The 24,921-nt window shown below is 35.0% G+C and overlaps 3 protein-coding genes across 16 annotated transcripts in view; 1 reads left to right on the top strand and 2 right to left on the bottom strand.

Annotated features, from left to right (window-relative positions):
- Positions 1-22: 22 nt before the first annotated feature.
- Positions 23-7,135, bottom strand: LOC112460109 (probable phosphorylase b kinase regulatory subunit beta). Of its 4 annotated transcripts, none has more exons than XM_025024616.1 (19): positions 6,932-7,135; positions 6,379-6,457; positions 5,830-6,292; positions 5,278-5,634; positions 5,018-5,215; positions 4,798-4,936; positions 4,389-4,666; positions 4,037-4,051; positions 3,471-3,701; positions 3,152-3,339; positions 2,973-3,088; positions 2,200-2,342; positions 1,984-2,116; positions 1,719-1,861; positions 1,449-1,651; positions 1,239-1,376; positions 918-1,158; positions 405-512; positions 23-331 (listed from the first exon to the last, which is right to left on the bottom strand). In XM_025024616.1, exons 2-19 carry the CDS (start codon positions 6,414-6,416, stop codon positions 152-154), a joined length of 3,312 nt encoding a protein of 1,103 aa, XP_024880384.1. In that variant the 5' UTR covers positions 6,417-6,457; positions 6,932-7,135; the 3' UTR covers positions 23-151. The 4 variants fall into 4 exon arrangements, with proteins under 4 accessions (XP_024880384.1, XP_024880383.1, XP_024880382.1 ...); XM_025024615.1 differs by having other exon boundaries at positions 6,848-7,135; XM_025024614.1 differs by having other exon boundaries at positions 6,922-7,134.
- A 447-nt stretch (positions 7,136-7,582) lies between these two features.
- Positions 7,583-10,833, top strand: LOC112460113 (DNA-directed RNA polymerase III subunit RPC7-like). Its single transcript, XM_025024632.1, has 3 exons — positions 7,583-7,670; positions 8,230-9,613; positions 9,745-10,833. The coding sequence occupies exon 2, from the start codon at positions 8,253-8,255 to the stop codon at positions 8,910-8,912; it is 660 nt and encodes a 219-aa protein (XP_024880400.1). The 5' UTR covers positions 7,583-7,670; positions 8,230-8,252; the 3' UTR covers positions 8,913-9,613; positions 9,745-10,833.
- A 1,854-nt stretch (positions 10,834-12,687) lies between these two features.
- Positions 12,688-24,921, bottom strand: part of LOC112460110 (flocculation protein FLO11) — a 97,498-nt gene continuing 85,264 nt past the window's right edge. For 10 of the 11 annotated variants that reach the window (XM_025024619.1, XM_025024622.1, XM_025024618.1 and 7 more), the window contains 3 exons: positions 19,423-19,695; positions 18,727-18,983; positions 12,688-18,124 (listed from right to left, as the gene is read on the bottom strand). In XM_025024619.1, coding sequence (XP_024880387.1) covers positions 17,708-18,124; positions 18,727-18,983; positions 19,423-19,695 — 947 coding nt within the window. In that variant the 3' untranslated portion in view covers positions 12,688-17,707. Of the gene's footprint in view, positions 18,125-18,726; positions 18,984-19,422; positions 19,718-24,921 lie in introns of those variants that run through there. The other variant, XM_025024628.1, reaches the window with a different exon arrangement.

Below are 24,921 nucleotides of genomic sequence, written 5' to 3' on the forward strand. Positions count from 1 at the left end.
TCTTTGCCGGATTATTATATCGTCGCTTTATATAAACATATATTGTAATGTATACATAAAGAAATATATTGCACACAGCTATATACAATACTTTCTTGCTAACATTAAATGATCTTTCAAGTTTAGTGTCGATGATAATCGACTTATATCGTTATGTAATTTTACACATTTCTCGGTGCGATTCAATGACATCACTGGGATCAACGATGGTCGCCACGCAGCCGCCGGTAAGAACGTTGTTGACTATGGCCCTGGCAAGATATCCCGTAGTCATCGAATAATGCGCGGAGAAGAATAACGATTTTTCATCGACATTCGATAAATTGTGGTCCTGTGAACATACAGCAAATATATAGAAAAGACAAATTAACATTTACAATGTCATGTATGTACACGTGTATTACCTTGCAATACATGATAAAACTATCTTCCACGAGTTGATTGAGATCCAACTGTTTCTGGAAACTTAATTCTGGATTTCGAAGCAGAATAGTCGACATAATACTCAAGAGCTGTAATCATATAATTGGAATGAGCTATTAAGTATTTCCCTTTATAAATACTGCAATAGCTAGATTCTCACATTTCTAAATCTTACTTTTATATTTTCCATTTCTTGCGCCTACCTTTTGCTTTTTGCTTCACATTTTACAATATACAATAATTATTTTGTAATCTTTTATGAATTTTTCAATATTAAAAAAAAAATATTTCCTAAATATTATCTTCTTAATTTTTTATGCATTCTTGTAGTATTCTCTATAATTTTAATCATAAATGTATACATGTGTGTATATTTAATATGACGTTGTTTCTGTTTAAGTTTATTGCGCTCTATTTTATGTACATTTAACATGTTTCGAGTATATAAATGGAAAGAAACAGAAAAGGAGATATAAAAAAAATCGATCGCTTACTTCGACTATAATTTGACGATATTCCGGTAGCTGTATGTTATGCAATAATGATTCCACAAGTAGGGCAAATGTGAGCTCAGACCGAGTCATGATGGACAATGTGGTTTGCTGAGGAAGTTCCTGTCCGTTCACTACAATACCGCCAGGACAACGCATCAAGACTTCCCATACTTGATTGTAGAAATGTGCCGGCACTCTACACAAGCAACCTTCGATTTTTCGGCGACCGAGCACCGTCAGGCTGTTGGCAATAGATAGATATAATCAATAAACATCTATCGAAAAGTTGCAACGGGTAATTTTATTAATTATTCGACATACTTTTCCTCATGAGCCCATTCTTTTACTGTCAGTACTTTAATAAGAATCTGTCGAACTTCATAAGGACTATAATTCTCAATCGGTTTATCATCTTTCACAAACATCTGCAAGTAAAGCTTCATTGCCTCCAAGACCCACCTAGATATTTGAACAACAGTTAAATATTTTCGTGTAGCAAGGATTAAAAAGTGTTATTGAAAAGTAATGTACCCGATGCGTATTTTTAATATGCCTTTGAACCACTCTGGATTAGTACCGATAAGTCGACCGCAATACAACAGAATTTCTTGTTGGAGCACAGCCTGCACTGTGTTGTGCGGCTGTATCGTGGAATACATTACCGACTGTATTTCCGCCGGCGTCATGGGCTTGTCGAATACAGTTTCTTTCTGCCCAATCACTCCCACCGCGATCTGATACCATTAACAATATACTTCAAGAGTTAAAAAATCGAATTTAGAGATTATACGTATGTAATACCTGTTTTCCTTTAACTAGCACACCCGTGATAAAAGGGCTGATGCTGTCTACTGTGTGATTCAACAGACTGCTACAATAACGTACGGCCATCCAGAATCTTAAGGATCCAGCTTGTTGATATAGTGATCGCAAATAATCACGAACTGAAAAATGATAAAAATATGCGGTAGGACACAAAAAGTGGGCACAATCGTGAAGATCATCATCTTCACGATTTTTTAAATGAGAGATGGTCGAATAAGGGAAGAAGAAAGAGATAAAATACCTGTCACTCCATTAATTTCGTAATTAATTCCTTCTCGTTTTATCAGAATCCCATATAATTGACACTTGGCATACAAGCCGACGCTATTGCGAAGTTCGTTTAATATGTTGCCAAGAGATTCATTTAACATAGACTGAAAAATAGATTACCGGTTGCCGGTTACGGACGTTTTCGTTCGATTAGGAATTTAAGTGTAGTGTCTTTATGATTTCGTACAGAATAGTCCTTGACGCTTTCGGAGTAAGCGATGGCCTTTGGGACGTCCGTGAGACTCTGATAGCCAATATAATCATGCTGCAATTGTCTAAACTGGGTCAAGTCCAGATTTGTTTCCATAGTATTTACGAAGTCCAAGTGCTCTGTGCATAATCAACATAAATTTTACTATTAATATCATATGCAATGCGCGAAAGAATAGTCTAATCTTACAAAAAAAAAAAAAACCTCCACGTAAATGTCTCTCTTCCGAGTTTGATGAATTCTTAATATGTTGTATTCTAAATCAAAATAAGACACGTATACTTAAAACCATTCAACTTTTATTTTAAAAAATTTCTTTCTATTCTTATAGTTTCAGCGATATTTGCTAAAAAAAAATAAATAAATAAAAATGTTTTATTACCTAAACATGGTAATTAAACATGTATAAAAAAGTAAGTGTTCTTTATCTAATCTAAAATACAACATTTTAAAAGTTCATCAAAATCGAAGGAGGATACTTACGTGAGATTCCTTTTTAGAAGAAACAATTCAATAAATATCAACTTTTATTTCTTTTTATTAATCAGAAGATATAAATGTTATTAATTATGGAATAGTTATATATTCCATATATATTTTATTACTATAAAAAAATATCAACAAATATTAAAATCATTATTTGAAAGATTACGTTAAACTCTGATGCAAAACTTGCTAACATTAAAACCGAACTAGTTTTTCATGAACTACCTGCTTTATGCAAAGATTAATTTTATATAAAATATTACCGATACAAGAAGATGAAATCAGATTTTGCAGTCGGCCAATGCGTACTTTCGTCTTATCACAGTAGCCTTTCTTCAACATCGCAAAGAGGTCTAACATCTTTTTAAATTGCGGATCTCTGAACAAATTTTTGTCAAGATAAGCCAACTTTCGTGACTCATTCATAAATGTGCAAACTTACCGCATGTGTTCCTCCCGTATCAAAAGACATACGGTGGGTCGACCAGAAAGACGCCAATACTTGCCTACGAATTGCAATTCCGTTTTGATATCGTCGATCAGCAGAGCCATGTCTCTGTATAAATAAAACTCGGACACTTCGAAGATCAATGGGTAACAGAGCACTGTCATACCACAGACTCTATATATCTGCACATGCAAAAGAATTCATACATCAATATTATTTTACATATTATACGATAAAATATATCATTGAATACAAGCACAAGCGCTTATTATTTATTTTTTTTTTCAGGAAAAAAATATAAAATTACACATACCTTGCTTGTACCTAAAGAGCCTATTGGCCGTGCGGGTCGCCCTTGGAGATTCAACTTCTTGTTCACGCCTAGTTTTTGATAAACCTTTACTAACTGGGTGGACGACAGAATCTGAACGGGCTCAACTTCGTGCGGCGTTTGCGTCTGAATACCATATGTCGCCATCATGGCTTGCAATCGCATAGATTCCGCGATCAGAACTATCTGTACTACTAGGTCGGTATGAGTGCCCTGGTATACAAAAATACAGCAGTGTTCATAAATCACATGCAGTAGGAAAATATTTCTGGAGTCATATCATAAAAAAAATAAACAGTCATATTTTTTAATATTAATTAGCGTGTATGTAGCTTTATAAGGTTGTGACAAGCTTAAGATATGAGATAAATAACAAACTGTAAACAAAAAACATTTGTTAGATACTTTTCTACAATATCACATGCTGAGTTATTATAATAATGTATAATACATCAAAAGATAGAAAATCATGCATAGAAAGAAATGCACGTTACATTATACTATCATATCAGCATTATCAGAGCAGGCATATACTTAAAATTACTTACAATAGTGGGCTTTGCCTGTGTAGAACATAACAAAAAAATTATAAACTTTCGATCTCTAGTTATGAAAATTAATAATCATAAAACAATTAAATATCTTTCAAAATCAATGAGTCAGTACACACAATTTGTTTTAAAAAGTTATAAAATGCGTTACTTAATTTCAGAAAGAAGGCGTATAGAATTAAAGAGATAAATTTCTATTTTTGGAATTTGGTATGACTCAACTCAATGAGATTTTGGACGATAATTGATTACTACATGTATGAATTTAAGATATAGAAATTATATATTTGATATATATATATATATATATATATATATATATATATATATATATCTTCTTCTCTTTTACCTGGAAAGCCGAATATCTTCCTGCTCGCCTCGGACGATTATATGATGGAAGGTATCGACGAATCGGATCTAATTCGTTGATATGTAAAAGACCAGCGGTGAGTAGCTGTGCAATTACAAACATAGCTTGATTCCATAGGTATATCGGTGTAGCTTCTTGATCCGCAGCCTTAGTACCTCTCCCTTCCTCGCTGGGTAGCCGATAAGCGCCGCACGGGTCGTTCCTTTCAGTTTCCAAATTTTCCATGGGTACATAATAACACATAGGGATCACCGGATCTATATCATGCAGAATAAATCTTATTTATGTCGATTCGAAATTATACAATTATCGAAGATGATTTACAAGACATTGCCTGCGTTACAGGTATTGTTTGGATAAAGTTAAAGATGACATTATTTATCAATACCTCCATTCAAATCCTTGTAGACTCTCGCTTTCAATAAATTTTGATATTCTTCCACTTGTTCCGTCAAACTCTTGAATACACCATCTATTATCATGAAGATATAAAACAATGGCCATTCACACTCGATGTTGTCGAAATCCTGTTAAAATAAAACATCAATTACACTTTATAAAAATTTGTAAGTCAGTTTCTCTGCGACAAATGCTGTAAATTTTAGAACCTTGATCTCTCCAGATTTGTAATATCGTCGCTGTTTGTCCTCCAGTACGGTTCTATAACCGTCTCTTCCGAATCGTTTAAAACCATAATTGCCTTTTAGTCTGCGGACTATATTCGCTTTTGTTTCGTTGTACAACACTTCTTCGTGAGTTGCAAAAGCAGGGAAAGATATTGTTGGCAACAGAGCCGCGTCTACACTCTATAAATTACGTATCTTTGTAAAAATTGGTATGAGCATTTTACGCAAATGAGATTGCTTACTTTTGAACTGGACTCTCTTGGAAGCATTGTCTCGAAAATACTACGATTACGATTATGAGCATCAATATCGACGTATATTACAGACCAAGATGCACCTTTCTCACCGAATAAGTTACAGCCATTAATCGCCTCCAACGCGCTTTTCGCAATTCCAATGGAACTGGCGTGAATCTCGGGCGTTCCATCGTTATATCGACTTCCACGTTCCCACATACCATAATCCGGTGTACGGTATGCTCTCTCGACATAATATACTAGATTTTGTACAAAGGCCACTTCGTCTTGTATATATATAATTTGTAGCCCAGAGGAAATCATTTGCACTAAGAATATCAAATAAAGAGATACGACGTCGATCTACATTGAACAAAGATATTCACAATATTTTTAATTGATATAATAATCATGAAGACATTATATAGACTAATGCTACATTATATCTTAATATATTTAAGTGAATATAAATTATATACATATTTCCTGTATTCACAAATTTACTAGTGTCTCGCAGAAATACATATATATGTAACAATTATTATTAAACCTGCTCACCTGCAAGTGATGATACTCAGCATCCTGGTAGACCTCATCGCCGGTGTCCAAATGGAACTTGCAGTGTAACGCAAAACGGTCACATTGATTTTTCTTAAAAAGCTCTATTCTGGAAGATTGCTTTATCCAACATTCCAAAATACCCCGCATGCATTTTATCGCGGACTGTCCCAGCTCATACGATTTTCCACGATCGTCATCTATACGTCTATATGCCTGATACAGACTCCATATAGCGGCAGCGCAGTATATACTTTCGCGGACACTGCCGACCTTCCGATCGCTCGAAATCTGTGGGAATAAGCCAGTTATGCAGCTCTGATAGCGCAGTAATTGTCTCTTGACGATTCCATAGTATATGTCCAATTGCTTGACCGTGTCCTCGTAGTTAGATATTTTGAGAAACATATCGGCGTCTATATCTATTGCACTGCCTTGTCGTACATTCCTGATCTGCGTGATTCTGCAATAAGTATGTAAGATTGATAAACCTCATTAAAAATTACTTGCATCAACCTTATTTCTCGCAATATGACAAGAGTGACAGACCTCTTTGCACTTGACGGTGCCATCAATGAACTAGCCATTTTATTCAAAATACCAGCAAGCTATTTTTGGTTTAATACACCTGTGGAAAAGCTCCTATATGTATGATGCATTTTGAAATAGATTATACTGACAGTATGGCCTTGGGCACAACAGAGCACATATTAGAAAAAAAGAATAAATATTAAATATTAGGAATATATAAATATAGGAATATTCCTGTAATAAATATTAAATATTAGGAAATATAAATGTAGAAATATTCCTATATTTATATTTTACATTTTATTCTTTTCCATTGTGCGTTACGTTTAATTATTATTTCTAATTCCGATTCCTAATATTTGATATTTATTCGTATTCCTAGTATATGCTCTATTGTGCACAGGGAATCTATATATGTTACATATGTTGTAAATTTTCAGCATAACTGTCAGTAAATTTCAGAAAGCACCTAATTATTAACAATTACATGCATTCTACATTGGCGTAACATTATACTAAACTAAAGTAATAAAAATATTATATTTTATAATTAACATTCACTTGAACAAACAACTAATTCTCCTATATTCTTCTTGAGTTTGACATTGGTTTGATGTCATTGGGTATTGGGTCATGGGTAAAGTCCTAGATAAATAGAGTCGTATCAGAGAGAAGAATTTTTCCTGGTACTACAGATGCCACAGACGACGTCATTTAATGCCCCAAAATTGGATGCGTTTCGGAAACACACTCTTTGTCTCTTTTTAACTGTCCCTCAAGAAAGAGACGGAAGGAGTGAGTTTCCGAAACGCATCCAATTGAAGATCTCCAATGGGAATGCTCAGTCTATTACATATAAATACGTTTTTGTGCAATTCACCTGACGCCACTGACGCCCCGCCCTGACGGCTGACCTGACGGGACACGTGCACACACGTGTCCACAGTGTCCACACTCCACACTCCACGTGAATTGTGACAACGATAATCTTCCCGATTTTGGTCGATCAGCAGTGAACTGCTGTGATCAGTTTACTCAAATAGTTATGCCAGATTTAGTCTATTACGATGAAGTAGAAATCGAAGATTTCGAATATGACGAAGATGAGGAGGTTTACTATTATCCCTGTCCATGTGGTGATCAGTTCCAAATATCTCTTGCCGAGTTGGCCGCCGGCGAAGTAGAGGTTACGTGTCCTTCTTGTTCACTCGTGATTAAAGTAATTTACGATAAGGAGCTCTTTCGTGCTAAGCAAGAAGAGCTCGAAAAGAAAAGCGACAAGAAAGAATTAGCAGCTCAAAAAGTTTAAGGTAAATGTAATTATTCCGTAAATTTTCCGAGATAGATAGGTTAGGATTGTATCAGGATTATCAGGAAAATCCAAAATAAACAAAAGTTGTGAGACATGAATAAACCTATGATCTATTGGTCGCCCTAAAAGTCATAGAGAGAATTATCTGTTCACATATTTATGTTTGCGTCCTTGCTTTCTCCTTCTCCTACAGTTTTTGATCTCTGCACTCGGTTAACAGAGTAATCCTAGATATAACTGTCACTTTCTTCGTATTAATTTGAAGATACAATTATGTCACGTACGTAATTATATATCAAATTTTACTCATTTCTATCCTAATCTGGCTATTGTAATTTTATATAACTTTCTTACTTTTTTATCTCTGAACGGAATTGCAATAATTTTGAACCAAAACTTAAGTTTGTTCGTAAAGCTATTTAGACAAATTGATCCAATTTGTATATGTTGTTGCACAATTTTCTTTTTTTTTTATGTTTAGAAATGTTGCATAGTTCTAATATTTTCAATACTTTACTAACACTTTTAAAATCAATTAATGATTTATGTTATATCAGGTCAGAAAGTGCTAGCAAGAAAAATGGCAGGACGTGGTAGAGGAAAGTCCACCATGTCCTTTTCCATGGAGCAATTAGGCATCTCTAAAGGAGAGACGTTGCCAGCGCCAGTTGTACAACCATCTCTACATTATCCTCAATTGGATCACAAGCCTCTACCTATTCAGCTAACCACCGAGATGAGTTACCTAGTAGAGTTGAAAAGGGATTTCACCGAGTATATGCGAGAGTCGCCGAACAACGTGCAAGCCGCTGTATTAAATGAAGATGTTGAACGATTTTGCGAAGATTTTGACGAGGCCGTCACAGAATGCGATAAATCGAAATACGAGGCATACCACGATTGGAATAGAATGCCAATGCAATTAAAACTATCGAGAAAACGAAAATCCCGCCAGCAGAGTGTAGGATGCAAGAAAAAGAAAAAGGATGTGGATATTGTGAAAAAGCTGACAGAATTGGAGGAAAAAGAAAGCGTACAGCAACCCGCGGAAGAAGAGAATAAGGAGGAAGGGAATGAAGAGGAGAATGGTGAAGGAAAGGAGATGGCAGAGCGCATAAAGGACGAGGAGGAAATAGATGAGATGGACGATGGGACTGATTACGCAAATGAATACTTCGAGAATGGCGACAATTACTATAGCGAAGACGATAACGATGATGATCAATTTTTTGACACATAAAAGTTTGCATTATGTCAGAAAATTATTTTATATTTTCATCTCAGAAATGTCAATCTGTTTTCGGGACTCTTAATACTGACAAGCTACCTCGAATTCGATTTTACTGTATCATGTAAAATCTTTATTATTTGTAATCAAACTGTTGCTTGGTAATTTTGTATAGTATGATTGGTTGGAGAAAAGCAGATTAATGCGCAAACTCGGCAAAAATTGTGTGACTTATTAAATATAATACATATTGAATAAGTATAATATTGGTTATTGTTTTTATTTCTTGTTTCTCCTATTTGCGCGTTGGAACAGATTCTCCATCGCATAGGTTTCGAATGTCAAATATAATGATGAGACGCTAACACGTTTATTGGATTTGGCTTTTCTTCACTATCTTTTCATTATTGATGAGGAAGGGAAGGACTCGTCCTAGCATACGGATATAATTCGAAGTAAGAGGCACGCAGCATGACGATTAAAATAGTCTGGAAATCACAGGAAGCGTCGGCGTGTTTTATTATGAGTATCTCACAATTTCTAATATATAATATATTTATACATGTAATATATAGCCATAATCTGATGCAGTTGTAATAAATGACCCTTTTTTATGACGCAAATGGTTAGTATAAACGCAATATTTCTTGGGATGAATAAGTGAGGAGATCGAAGAGAGAGGAGAAGGGAGCTAGCAAAAGGATGAAGGAATGGTGTGTAGTGGCAATACGCACTGTATTGTTTATAATACTCGTTATGCAATGCATATCTTATTAAGTTTCGATACGAGATTTATCTTTCCCGTTTATGTACATATATATATATTTTTTTCCTTCGTTTTCAGAATGAATCGTTGTTCGCGAATTATGCGCTTCAAAGATACGTGCGTTATAAGGATGAAATAAAAGTTAAATTACGGAGAGAAAAACTTTCCTGAGCTTCCAGTCGCTGGACCATTCGTTGTCCTTCAAAATCGAGTCCATGATCAGAGAATCTCGTCTTTGGATTATTGAAAGGCCCAAATCCTTTTTGCGATACACAATTTTGACAGGGAACGAAAAGTTTCTCTTTCGCTATACGCGATAAAATGATTGCACATAAGTTTAGAGCATTATGATTTGGCAGGCATTGATAAATCGGATGAGCAATTTTCTTCGTTGCAATTTTTCTTATCGAAATTTCGGAACTCTGTTCGACTGACAATGAGCCAAGTTGTACTAAGTTGCAAAGTCTAACAAAATGCCTGAATATTATCACAAACGATTCAAATTTTATCTACCTTTACCTACAATGAAACCGTATATCTTGCATGTGGAAAATTTATGCGTGCAAAAAATAAATACTATATTTGTTAATATTCGTTAGTTAATTAATAATTCAACTATAGAAAATACAAATGTTTAAAAATATCTGGAATTATAATAAATTGTATTGTAATATGAAAATTTATGATACATTTTATGTGCTCAATATTCTCCTCTCTCTCTAACAATAGTATAATAACACAAACTTCTATGTCATAAAAAGTGGAGCGTCTGCGACAATCAGCTGATGGCAACAGGTATCCCACATTATAAGCGTCTGACGTTGAGATCGTTGAGTCGCGCCGCCCTGCTTGCTTGAACCCGATCCGTGATAAGCGGATTATTTTTTTTTATAATTCAAAAACTAAGCTTTGAGTAAAGTTTTGGAAAAGGAAAAGTCACCTCAGAATTAAGTGAGAAATACAATATTTCAAGGACAAAGATTTGTTCTAAATCACCTTGTATTGATTATAGGCAGAGCAGAAAATCAGTTACCTTGGTGATCATGCACTCAGCGTACAATGCCTGAAAGACGTTGTAAATACCCCGACAATTAATTATGTAACTGAGTATTGAGATTATGTAGTTGATTATGTATTTGAAATATATTTACATTTGAATTCTTCAGATTTCTCATTCGTACAATCCTACGACATGTCATTTTCCATCTATAACATCTATCAGCAAAATCGAGTTTTTTCGTAAATGACGTTAGGTTCTTCGGAACATCTTGTTTTTTCTTGAAACTTCCTCTCTAACACTTTCGCTCAATTAGCAGACGGTATGCAATTCGTATCCAGCACTCTAACTCCGTTGCGATGAAAAGCTGTCTTGCTAAGCGATAAAAATTCATATTTTCAATATGATTATTCATTTTCCTTCTACGTACTTTCGTCAACGGAAAAGAGAATATAGCGAGAACATAGAATATATTTTACGGACTACGTATAGTCCGCTCGGACAGCCTTTTCACGGCTTTCCTTATCTAAATAATGGAAAAGTCAAGCTCGTTATATGTAAAGCAATATGGGAAGAACAATGGTCACAAAAAGAGCAAAATGAGAATGTTATAGTATACCTATAGTTAGGTAAAAAAAATGGAGAGTTATATCTCTCCATTTTTTTTACCTAACTATATTTCTAATCTTTATTTCTGACAATAAATCTTTCACTTCCACACACAGGACTTTACATTCGTCTGGATTATAAGTTTCTAGAACTTTATTTAACAGCTTCACCGGATAAAAAATTTTTTTATTGATATATTGGACTAACACATTCTCACCTCCAAATGAAGAATAAATTTATAAACATCTTTTTTAACTATCAACTTTTATTAATTCGTTGGTTTTTCTGTTTGCGATTTAACGTTTAAATATCTCAATTTTTATACGCGCGACGATGTTTCTGATCTTTGTCGCGGCCTTTATTGACCTAGGCTTATTTTGGTTTTTTATTTTAAATTTAAACTTTTTTAATTTATGTCTTCTGTTTTTGTATATATTATGTAACTTCCGTTTAATTGTTAGCTTTTTTATTCTTTACTTTTTGCTTTTATTTCTCATTTTATATAATTAATTTTATTTTTGTGCTGAAGAAGACTTATATTAGTACAGTCGAAACGTTTACATTGTTTTCTTAAGTATCGAAAAATAAACTATAGATCGCTTCAATTATAACTCCTTATTTGCTCGTATTATGGCTAGGTATTGAGTATTGACTTTCCCATATTGCTTTCCTTATCTACATTTTCATCACGATAATCACGTGTGCTTAGATTAGAATACGAAAAACCGTGTGTTCGGAAACGAGAATAACATACATTCATAGCATACGTAATTAGCTAACTAATGAGCGCATGAGTCTCTCATGCTCCGTTGGCAACTTCCGACACAGAAGGTCTTATCGTTTGTAAATCTAGAAAACGATATCTCGCAGTTTGATATTTTAATTTTAAGAGGGACTTACAAATAAATTTATCGAATCGATTGGAATGGCTCAATATTAAGGTGTTATAACGATGAGGACGTTAGATACGACGGATGTGATATATTCGTCTTTGCTTTTGGTCGTTTTGGACAAGTGGGAAATGTTCGTTTCTTAGATCGAATCGCAATCTAACTCATGCGATGTAACGTTCTGAAAATCACAGAACAGGTCAGCTTCTCGGGTACTCGGGCGGGCAGTGTAAGCTTGCTTACTTCTGAAATACTTCGTCAACGTTTGAGAAAAAAACGTCGGTTACAAACCGCTTATATATAATAGATGGTTTCAATAGCTTTACTTATGTCGAATCACCACTGCGAAATAAAAAGCAGAAACACCTGCCTCATTTGAATCGAAAAAACACTTTTAAATTAAATATCGCTGTCGTATTTTAAGATGACGATCAGCTCTATAGACCGGCTTACGAGAAAGAGAAATCTTAAATAACGTGAAGTAGTACAAGATAAAGTTAATTGAAACAAAATAAAAAATGTATATAGAGTATAATAAAAACATTTATTTTCAATATTTTTGTGATAGTAAATTTATTGGTATTTATTAGAAGGAATTTGTAGTGATAAAAGGACTTTCTGTCTCTGAATTGATTAACACTTCTTATTGAACAGATCAGCGTGAGCAAAGCTAACGACACAACGTTCAACCCGAATGCCAAGTGGGTGTTCGCGATAAAGGGTGCAAAAGAGCAATAATCGCATTGGAATCGCATCGGCATTATCGGCAAATGAATTTGGGGTCGCAGCTAGCCCTTTCATCATCACTCGAATGATATTGTGAAGCGTTCGTGTCTGTGGTATAATAATCGGTGACGATGACAATTCCTATCAGGGAAAATTGAAAATCCAAATGAAAGAAAACGACATTTAAAGGACGCCGTGACACATTTAAAAGAGTTGTTCCAATCTTTTAATCTTTTCTTTGGATATACCTCGGACGTCCTTTAGATGTCTCTTGTGCAATTTTAAAAGGGACAAGTCGTCGACATTTTGTTCGTATATAAGTAGCGGGAGAATTGTCTTGAGTTTCACGAATCGGAATCGCGCGACTTATTCTAGGTATCGTGCTTTTTTATTTATTTTTTCTTCAATTCAATATTTCGCTAACAATTCTTTCAACGTTGAATAAGAATACTTAATTCCTGCGTTATAATTCGCGACATCGAAAGCCGAAAGGCAAAGGTACAAAAGAGATCACACTCTCACTCAATGAAATGTTTGAGTAATCCATCGCATTCCTACATGTTAAGTAAAAAATTATTCTCTGAATGAAAAATTAGGCCAATCTTTTACGCAATGGACTTTCAGCGGGAAGCGCTACTGTGCGATTCGTGCAGATGTAATGTGTCCTCATATGGTTTTCAGATTTTTTCATATTCTCCAAATAACTTCGGAATTATTGAGTGAGAAAAATAAAATATTAAATATTAAAAGCAACAAGCGCTGTAAATATTTTCCATTTGTGGACGTTTATACATATAAAAGAAAAATTTAAATCACAAAAGGGAGATTTTCGACGATGCGTCTCTCTCCATGAAACACCAGATATAAATATAATTGTTGTTGTTTGCAATTGCGAATGCTAAAACGGACGTAAGAAAATTAAATGAAATTGAAACCAAAACTTTATTCTTTTATATTGCATCGTGATATAAAATCTGGGACTCACTGATCGATTTGAAGCTTCCATAACAGCTAAATCTTTAGATGCGCTGGATGAAACTTGTCCTACTAACTCAGCCCGAATCCTTATGTCTTATCCGTCAGGTTCCTCGTTAAGTTGTTTACTCCGGTTTTCATTCGATCCTCTCATATACAGCGACGTCTTGTGTATTATTATTTAGTATCATTATCATTATTATCGTTATATAATATGCTGCTTCACTACGGTTGATTGGCTTTTGGACGTGGAACTGGATGGAGTGTGGTGTATACCATATGCGCGCGTGAAAGAGACAGAGAAAAGCTTTAAAGTTATCTTCTTTCTGTCTCACGGCGTTCTTGAACGAGAACGAGCGAGTGTTCCCTGAATATTTTTCGGTTTATTCATCCGACTGTAGGTGATGAAAAATGGAGTAAATTATCTACAGTCAAAACATCAAAATTCTATGCTTAAACACAAAGAAAATATATTGATATCTCTTCTTTTTCTTCATTTAAATTTATTCATATTTAAACAGGTCTAAGTTATTTATTTGCATTCTTTGCCAGATATCACACGCTGTTTTTAATAATAAGCATGTCTGTGACATTTATCGCGAACGAAGAATCAAAGAATTCTCGCTCGTCGTCGATCTCCGGGTCTAGATCTTTTTCGCTGTCGTTATTGTTTTTCTTTTTTTTTTTCAAAAAGGAACATATGAAAGATTATATATTTACGTAAGAAATCAGACGGAATGTATAGCATGCAGAGCGGATAGGTAGCGTTCATCATTCTTTTTTAGTTTCTCACTTTCATTCTCTCTCGACTTCGATTTGCCATCGATTTAGAAATTTGCGCATTCTCGATGAATTTGATGTTTCGATCAATCGAGTATAGCACCAAATCACACGTCGTTATCATCATTATTATCACTATTGCCATCGTCCGTATCTTTCTCTTCTTTTTTGTTATCATTATCACATATACATAGCGACATACTTTGTGTTAATAAATCTTAATCGTGAAGATGTTCAATGCGGTATGTAACTCTGTGTGAAAAAACACTATGCTTCACTACAGTAATTCATTTCCTTTCGTAAGTGAAGACTAAATTGGGCCGTGAATTTTTTGGAACTACGGTTGTAACTCGCATCTCCCGACCATTTGCGCCGCGATACACGGTATAAATAATGAAGCTGAAATTAATCGTTTTCGATTTTCAAAATATTTTTTGACTACAACATTATTTGGTGAATTTAATTATCCGATTTTTTTTACATTACTTGCAATTACTAAGCTTGTGATTGTTTTAATTTCAATTTTCTGGGAATTTATATATTTTCTAGAGTAAAATTCTAAACAAAAGCTTTATCTACTTTGCACGTTCCTGTTTGATTTCTTGGAATATAATCACTGTGCATTGTACTTTGTCACGAAAAAATATCGATCCTTTAAATAATTAATCGATGTTGTGTTCTTAAATAAAATTTAGAATTGTTAGAAATAATTTACATGTGGTGTAGAAAAAGTTTTTAAAACCATATTTTGAAAGCGATCAAGAGGAATTTATTTTATCTTTCAGCGAGGAAATTAACAAAGTTGTCCATAAAATCGCGTGCAAAATGATCGAGATGCGGTTTGGAGCAAGCTCTTTCGTAGCGACAATACGCGCGTTAAGAGATCTTCTCTCGATCTTTTCTCGAAAGAAGCTAGTTCACGGTTCTGCCAAGGATTCCACAGAGATGCCTCCAATCTATATATAATTCTTCGGTAGTCTTTTCCGTAAAAATAAACGAAGGAAATAGTTGACTTCCAAAAATTTCAAAACCAATATGCATAATAAAGTAGATAAAAAATATAAAAATAAATATTGATAACAAAATAAATAAATAATTTAAATATATTACATTAAAATAAATATGCAAAGATTGACTACTTCGATTGTAACCAGATTATCATAGTGACTTTACCGTAAAATATTTATGTATAGTTATTTCGTCTCACAAGAGAGACCACTTAACTATATATGTATATATATATAAACAGAATAATATTTAATAATTCGATTTGAGAAATCCTCAGAGATGCCGAACTTTGTTTACAACCCGCGAGTGCGATAATATCCCATAATTGTATACATAGATGTATACATACCAATAATTGTATATTCCGTATATAGACTTATATAAAACGCACGAAGCGGTTATTCGAAAGCTACTCGTTCCCGATTTTATTTATTTATAGCGACAAGCCGTTTCTGTACCTGTCGGCTCGATACTTGGCTTCGAGTTTTATCAATGGAAAAAGAATTCGGACTTAACTATGTGGATCCCGCGTGTTACGGGGGATCATTTTAATATCCTATATAACGTTAATGTTTTTCATGTAAATGTATTTGTTTAGATACCGTCTCTATGTCAATGAGTGAGCGTGCGTCTATGTGTTTGTGTGTATGCGTGTGTCTCATGTGTACAATGAATAAAAGAAAATTTACACAACTCAATTTTGTTGGTATAATTTTGCACGAAGAAAAAACATGTTGCTACAACGTGTTTTATTTCATATTTTAATACAAATAAAAACAATTTCAATAGAAACACTTTGCGATATAGAATATTTTTTCTGCTTCGTATAAAATTATTCCAAAAGATAGAACATAAATATTTTTCTTATCCATTGTATGTAACTCATACAATTGTGTTTTGTTTATATTTTTTATAATCTATGAGACCTTGCGATAAGATCACTAATCAGTCGAAGGATGAAAATAAGACACAAATGTATTTTCTGTGTGTATACGAGTGTACATGTCTGTGTATAGCGCGTGTTATAGATGTAATTGTCTATTTGTTTGTATATGCAAGCATGTGTAAGTGTACCGTTAGATGATTACGTTCCTCGAGTCATTCCTCGAAGTTTGAAACGAGACCGACGCGCAACCTGCACGCACCGTCGTCGTATAAGCTTCTCACGTCAATCCTTCACCCTGACGTATCCTTATCTAGAATTACTTTTCTCTTTTCGTTTTTACTAATGATGCGACGATCGCGAATTCACGACGCTGTCCTACAGTCTGTCTTTTGAGGAGAAAGAAGCTTTGTTATTAATAATCGGTAATTTAACTCGAGCTTCCGCGCCTTTTCGTGTTTCCGTCTCCATATCTTAGAATCTGGTCTTGCTCAATTTAAAAAATTTAGATGATCGTCATTTTAATCGTTTTGACTGTATGCTTCCCAGACAGCACGTATGTCCAAAATCGGGACATAAGACGTCTTAAAGATGTCTTAAAGATGTTTTTAAGACGTTTTTGGACACGGTGCTGTCTGGGTTGTCACATAGTAGTCCTTAATAAACAAGTAAATAGATTACAGATTGCAATTTTAACGTTCATTTTAATGTTAAAATTATTCGTTCTTTTTTCTGTCTTTCAAAGATCTCTTCTCTTGTTCGTACTGATAATTGTTTTTTCATACATTTCGATTTGTAATCAGTACACGCGATTCTTTCAACCCCTGCAAGTTTTGAATATTTTCAGAATTGGCAATATATTCTGACATAAAGAAAAATTTAATTCTCGAAAATATTGAATTATCAAAGTGGCGTTCAGTCGAGAAAATTCACCATATCGAGAACATCATATCTTGCTTCTTTTTCCCCCTTTCGCTCTCACGTACAACATATATTTTTCTGAGCAGCTACAAGCTACGAAAGCACGTGGACAGACCAATCGACGATAGGACATAGCAGAATGGGACAATAACCTTCTCCCGGAAAGGGCCGTCCTGCCCTGTCGAGACAAGAAACTGTTCGTAATTCTTCATCAAAGCGTCCTCTTCCTCTTTCTTTCGAAGAGCACTGCTTCTAATTCTCCGCGCCGTTGCCTTTTCCCCAGAACTTGTCGAAGCGGTTTCGCGCTTTCTCCAAGACGTCGGTCGCTGATGAACGTTGCGCTGAGCCCGGTACCACTGCCGGTGCCTCCAGAACGTGGTAACCACTCGCGGTGCTACCTCCGGTGCTACCTCCTATGCCAGCGGTACCGCCGGCGCTGCCACTGCCGCCGCCACCTTGAGACGACGACTCGGCCTCGAGAACGCGGTAACTCTGCTGCTGCGACGCGGGCGACGTCGATGACGTCGTCGTCACCGGTGTGCCACCCTCCCTTTTGCTTTCCACCTCGAACGTCGGATCTTCCAAGCGTCTCAGGTTCGCGCCCGGCACCGACTTTGTCGACAATTCCGGGCTCTGTCGCTCTTTCGTCTCCTCGACGTCAGTGACCTCCTACAATTGAACGTGAGAAGAATTATCGCAAATTACAACGTCTCTTATAAGGCTTAGCAATCATCGTTTTACATATGCATACTGTATTAATGTAATATAAATAGATTATCAAATTAAGGAAAGCGCCATTAAACAGTCCAACAGGAGTGGATCTTGGATGAATAATATTATTCGCGTGAATTTTACGTGCAATTTTTCGTCTTAGCAAATCATGCGCTGTTACTTCAAACGCAGTCTCAATCAAAGTTAGAAAAGCACAATGAAATATAGAATTTGTTGCGAAAAATTACATTTCCATCCAGTTTTAAAAAAATCAATAAAAAGATTTGGAATATTTCGTGTTTTATTTTGACATAAAATATATTTTGCGATAAAATATGAAATGTCTCGTAAAATATTCATCTTTTGATGACTTTATCTTAATATTTTCATGCTTATGATAATAAAATATCGAAAGAAAACATGTATCTACATTTAAAAGAAAGTATGCGATTTGTGTTGTGTGTGTGTGTGTGTGTGTGTGTGTGTGTGTGTGTGTGTAACGAGGAAGGGAAGGAGGACCGAGGAGGAAAGAACATATCCAAAGATATATAGTTTCTGACCTTTTCATCCTTCGTGGGTACGTCTTGCACGTTCGTGGGCAGCGGACTATCCCTCTCCGAGTCCAGGTCCTTGTGTCCATTTATGCCGCTAAAACTACCGAGCGAGACGCTCTCGCTCTCGGGTGACTTGTAGCCGGAGTGCTGGGAATGCTGCGACTTGTGCTGAGCCGCGAGTTCCGGCGGTGCTGATTGCGGTGCTGATGGTAACGAGGATGGTGCCCACGTCTTCGCCTCACTATGTGGACGCGTCAGAGGTTCTTCGAAAGAAGCAAATAGAATTTTAATCATGATAATCACTTAAATATCACCTGTCACGCGTTATTAATATACCTACTTTATGCTAATTCATAGGCAACGCCATTATTTTATACATAGTATTTTTGGTGAAAGGGCAACCTCATCAATTTCAATGATAATATACATATATTATCAAGGATATGGCTCTGAGTAACATTCAAGTTAGCCATCAAGTTAGGTAGAGCACCACGTATATCAAGGTCATTGAAATCAGTAAGATTGCCAGTTCTACTAATATGCAGTTCTACCGTATTTTTTTCCAAATATGCTTTTTATATACGACACTTTATAGATTTACGACGTATGAAAAATAACGCTAAATAAACTTTTCAGGGAGTACAAGTAATTTCCTCGAACTGAACAAGTTACAATTTTGTGGTTTTGCCGCCGTGCTTTTACCTTCTCGGACATTTTGCGTAACGGTAAAGGTCTTGCCGGTGTCGAGGGGTACGGTCCAGTTCACGGGTTCCGGCGAGCGCATGATCATCTGCTCCGGCGATTTCACCCTCGTCGGCTCCGGCGGGCTTTTCACCACCGGTTCGTCGTCCAACCAGGGACTTCCTTGGGTGACAGGCGCTGGCGCCACCGCCTTTGTCGTTTGCGACGGTGGTGTCGAGGCGACACTTGAATCCCCGCCGGTGACATCCCCGTTTACTTGGGGTTCCGCCGTCACTAGAACGTGTGGAACGAACCGCTTTATCGTCGACGTAGATGATCGTTCTAACTTCCCACCCCCCCCGTGTTCCCCGAAGCTTGCACTCGATGATGAGTCGAACTATCGCTATTGATTCGTATAATACGCGCCCTACCCTTGATAATCCTATTTATTTATTATCAAATAATATGCGGACATCAATAATGTTCGAGATTTCGATTATTGCAGTGCGATTTAGTTCGAGATTTGCAGTTAAATTTGAAAATTTCCATAACTTGAGAAAGTGTTAAATTTCAAAGGTCACAACGTCGGGCGCGAATTGTATCTCATCATCGTCGCAGCGGCAAAGTTGCAGTTGTATTTGTTCTTGTTGACTGAATTCAACGTATTTGGAATGTTTATTTCTATGTGTAAGTTACAAAAGTTGTTGCGAAGTGCTGTATATAAAATTAGACTGGACGATGTCACTAACGTAACTTCGGTACATCCGAAGCAAAGTGTTGGCGAATATCAATTACGGATGACGAGGGAATCAATCTTTTCGCTGCGGTATCTTGCAAATTATCGAAATATATATTAATTAAGATAAATTTATTCAACAATTTATCCATTTACTCAGCTATAATATAAATCTATAATTAATTATTTCATATGTTATAAATATATAATTATTTACTCAACTCTTAAATCGCTATACATGTATCGGTACTATAATAAATCTGGTAATGATAGACAAGCATGTACACACTGAGAAAAAAATATTTTAATCCAAAATAATATTTATTAGGTGGCTCCTAATAGCATATTTACTTATTTTTTACACATATTTATTTAGAATTAGATATTTTTATTTTAATTAAATAAAAATATCTAATTCTAAATAAATATGTGTAAAAAGTAAGTAAATAATGCTATTAGGAGCCACCTAATAAATATTTTTTTGGATTTTTTCTCAGTGCAGTTGATAAGGCAGCAAAAGGATGAATAAAAAACGCTTAAACTATCGTTCACCGAGACAGTACAGTCTTTTACACGTGTCATTGGAATGGATATTGACCAACATTGAAAGTGCTAATTGTTCTACGCTGCTGCGACGAGATATCTTTGTCCCCTTATCAATACGTAGGAAATGTCGAATTCCTTGAGATATTTTTACATGTTGTTTTTCATACCCCTGAGGGGATTAAAAGATTTAATGCCGGCATCGAGTGCAGCCAACTCTCGAGCGTGAGTAAAGAATACAAGAAGGCCGCTAATAACGTATATCCCGTAAAGTATGTATGTACATTGACGACTTGACGTATTCAAAATGCAATATATAAAGATACGCAACAATACATACACAGCTACACAGACATGGGGAGAAAGATGGGGGGAGAGAGAGAGAAAAAGAAGGAAAAAATTAGAAGAAAGAGGGACGAGGAAGAGGGCAGAGAAAAGGGAAAAAGGGAGCGGGAGAGAGAAAGAGGCACAAAACATAAATATATATTTACATATATATATATATATATTTATATATACACACGTATGTGCTATGGTGTGCAGGCGTGTACATTGCGCAACAGGTTGACAAAGAGCTTGATGTACATACGGTATCAATTTTTCGATAATCGCGGAAACGTATAAACTTAATTTCCCATACTTGCACCGTATTTCATGCTTTTCTTTCATTATTTGTTCATTCATCAATTAAGTCTTCGCAATAGCGTGGAAGAAACAAAGAATCTTGCACGCTAAACGGAGAGTTTTGTTATTTGCCTTCGAAAAGCACAAGTATGTCTAATTACGATAAAGAGAATGGAGAGAAGGGAGACGAAAGAAAATAGAGAGAGAAAGAGAGAGGAGGGAAAGGCGGAAGAAAGAAAGAGAGGAAGGAGGGAGAGAGGGAGGGAGATATCTTTTATAACAAAACACTCCGATCGATTTGGCAAAGTTCCCTCAGACTATTGCATCGTTTTGATATTTTCTAGTTTCACTTATTTAACAGTTTTACTCATGGATGTTATTCTTGTTATTCCAACAAAGTAAAGAATGAATGTTCTTCTCTTGGTAAGCAGCTTTTGTTCTCTTACACATGATTATAAAAACACAAATTTCAATTTAATCCTAAACCCTATCCTTATTTTGGAAATTTTAACAAATCTCCTTTATTGAAGGTTCTGAAAATAATGTACTTAATTTATTAAGCTGTTGGAATTCAAGGTTAAAACAATTTGAGTATTATTTCAGTTCTCTTAAGTTTGTCAATTATTATCTTTCTATCAGTTTAACTATCAACCTGTGGGAAAAGTATCGGGTACTAATCGGGTTGCTAATATATCATCATATTTTATTGTTAGAGGCAAAAAGAAGATAATTTTCATCTCGAAGCGCTCTACGCGAAAGCTCCTAGCTGATAAGGGCTGCTTGAATAGTACGGAAGATAATGATTGCGAATCACTGCGACATAATACATTATATATAGGTATTATGTAACAACAGCCAGAGTCGAAAGTAAATGATGAAACGAATATGTTTGGAAAATAATTGAGTCAATCTGCAAAAGGTATATCACAAGAAAATCCTTTTATTAAAAGTGTAACCCCTCTTGTTATATGCTTTTACGAAAGTTGTTTGAAATGTTTCTTAAATGACAATGAAAACATCGTATTTTTGAGTTCAGATGCATTTTTTTCCAACATAATCCCTTTTGTACTTCATCCAATGTTTGTCTAATGCAGTTATGCTAGCATTATTTAATTTATTCGACTCTTCCAAATAGCTATCTACAGTCTGGGTTATCTCTTTGTTTGATGCAAAACGTTTATCTTCGAGTCATTTTTTCATATTTGAAAACAAATAAAAGTCGCACGGGGCCAAATCTAAATAAGGCGGATGTGGCAGCAATTCGAAACTCAATTTATGAAAAGAATTTGATCACTGTTTGATTACTAAATTTCAGTTCTTTCCATTTTTCTAGAAATATCGAACACAACAACTTTCAAGCATTGTCAAACAGAAACTAGGTACTTGACAGATTGACTTTTTATGACAATCTTATAAAAGATGAAACTATCCACTAAATTCAAAATTATACGAAAAATCACAGCATTTATGTATAACTTAAGAAACTTTTTGAACAATCTTCGTACATTTGCAAAATTTCCCATTATCGGAAAATTTTATCCTACTCTACATAGAGAGATTTGCAAATATAGTGCAATTTATTTTATGCAGAAGAGCAATATACATGTATATATTGCCTAGTATGACGAAATGTTTCCGCATCCGATGAAGTGTGATATAAGATAATAAAATCGTTTATCGTATGTTCATAGTCACTAATATGTTTTCTAGTTTTCAGAAGATTTCAAGTGTCTCAGTACAGAGAAGTTTCTCTGCGAGAACAATTTGTCAGCATTTTTGGATGGAGATGAAAAACGTTGAAAAGTAATTTTAAAGAATATTAAAGAGTACTAGTTAGTCCTAGTCAAGATTCCTATATGCAAGTTCTGGATAAGATATACTAGATAAATTGCAACGCAAAAAGATAATTATGTCTGACAAAATTAATGGATTCATAAACATTTCCGTGAAAGCACTACTGTACATTTCTCCATAATATAGATTTGGTTTATCATGCTTTGTCCTGTGCTGATTCTTTGATCGATTCAAGGAGGATTTTCATAAAGAATGCGAAAAATGTAAATGTACGTATAAGATAAAGAAATGTATAGTATGTATATATTTAAGAATAAATTGTTGTGGAACACAATAAATCGGAAATGCGTCGATAGAGCATCGAGTATCTAACAATAAGTCAATTACAATACCACAAAACTCAGAGAAATCAGTTCAAAAGAAAAATATAATTTATATCACTAATTTTTATATTAATCTTTAAATTTCGATTTTAACAATGCATTTTTTTAAATTAACTATTTAACAGAATTTACTTTCCTTTTTTACATTCGTTATAAAACAAAGTACAATTCATCCTCTAAATGTAATCTAGAACTTATCTTTCCACATCTCAAAGAAAAAGAGAAATTATATAGTGCTTTGTGCAATTATCATACACCCACCTTTCTTTTTACGCGTACTAAATACGTGCCGCGTAAGAAGAAATCGCGTTATTTGGAGAAACCAGTTAAAAAATGGTGCTATAAGAAAAAACTGAACTAAAACAAACGTACTTAAAATTTCTAGCTTAATATGCACATCCTCTTCGATTGAAAGTGCACATGCCATGTACATGATTTCTAACTTTATAGAAGGGAGGAAATATACACGCTGTTTACATATTATTGTTTGAAAAGAATAAAGAAAGGGTGAACGAATAACATATAAATGATGATCGTATTATGATTGATAATGACAACTCAGCTGCTGAAATATAATTGGAGCTACAACGATGATTGAAAAAAAATATTTAGTCTGTTTAGAGTATTACTCGCTTTTTTAACATGATAATATGCACGGACATGTGTCCAATTGTAAAATTTTCATTAATTCATTATTAGGAATTAAAATTAAGGTCTGTACATACACCTATACTCCGTTTAACGAGAGAATATCCGTGGATCGGACGAAAACTCGTAGGTCTCCGTTCACAGAACCTCTATTTACGTATATGCATACGCTCTAAGGATTTTATCTCCACTTTTTTGCGGCGCTTATGCGCAGACCGTGGATATTCTCTCGCTGAACGGAGTATACATAAGAAATTACTCGAAAAACTTTTCGAAAGTTTTCGAAAAACCGCGTTATTTAAAAAAAATCGCGTAAAAAGAGAGTTGAATGTACTCTCTTTCGTGTATCCAGAGTGTAAAACAGTTGGGATAGATATAGGCTGCGTTCGCTTTGGGTGCTTTCGTGCTGAAAGCATCACTCCATCTTTTTTCAACGTGTAACGAGCAATAAAGATAGACTGACGCTTTTTCAGCACGAAAGCGCCCAAAGCGAACGCAACCATAGGCTGCGGTCTACTTGACGCTACAAATGCTTTGAAGCGTTCTTCTTCTCCTTCTTTCTTCATTGAAAGAAAGAAGCAGAGAAATGCTTCGAAGCATTTGTAGCGTTAAATAGATCGTAAGTAACTATAATCATGTAATTATAGAATTCAAATATTAACTTCGCTAAATCGACACTCTATCGTGCAACACGACAATAGACGGAGGCATTGGCTAAGGCGCACAGAGAAATGGAGAGAAAAAGAAACAGAAAAAAGTACAGGTCAGCGAATAAGAGAGATATATAGAGTG

Source organism: Temnothorax curvispinosus, unplaced genomic scaffold, assembly GCF_003070985.1.
Source record: "Temnothorax curvispinosus isolate PA1 unplaced genomic scaffold, ASM307098v1 QBEX01010321.1, whole genome shotgun sequence".
Lineage (NCBI taxonomy): Eukaryota > Metazoa > Arthropoda > Insecta > Hymenoptera > Formicidae > Temnothorax > Temnothorax curvispinosus.

Coding starts and splice junctions, on each gene's coding strand:
- LOC112460109 (XM_025024616.1), bottom strand. CDS start 6,416: ATGGCTAGTTCATTGATGGCACCGTCAAGTGCAAAGAG. Junction 4,667..4,797: donor CTACAAGGATTTGAATGGAG/GTATTGATAAAT, acceptor TGCATGATATAG/ATCCGGTGATCCCTATGTGT. Junction 3,089..3,151: donor ATACGGGAGGAACACATGCG/GTAAGTTTGCAC, acceptor AAATTTGTTCAG/AGATCCGCAATTTAAAAAGA.
- LOC112460113 (XM_025024632.1), top strand. CDS start 8,253: ATGGCAGGACGTGGTAGAGGAAAGTCCACCATGTCCTTTTCCATGGAG.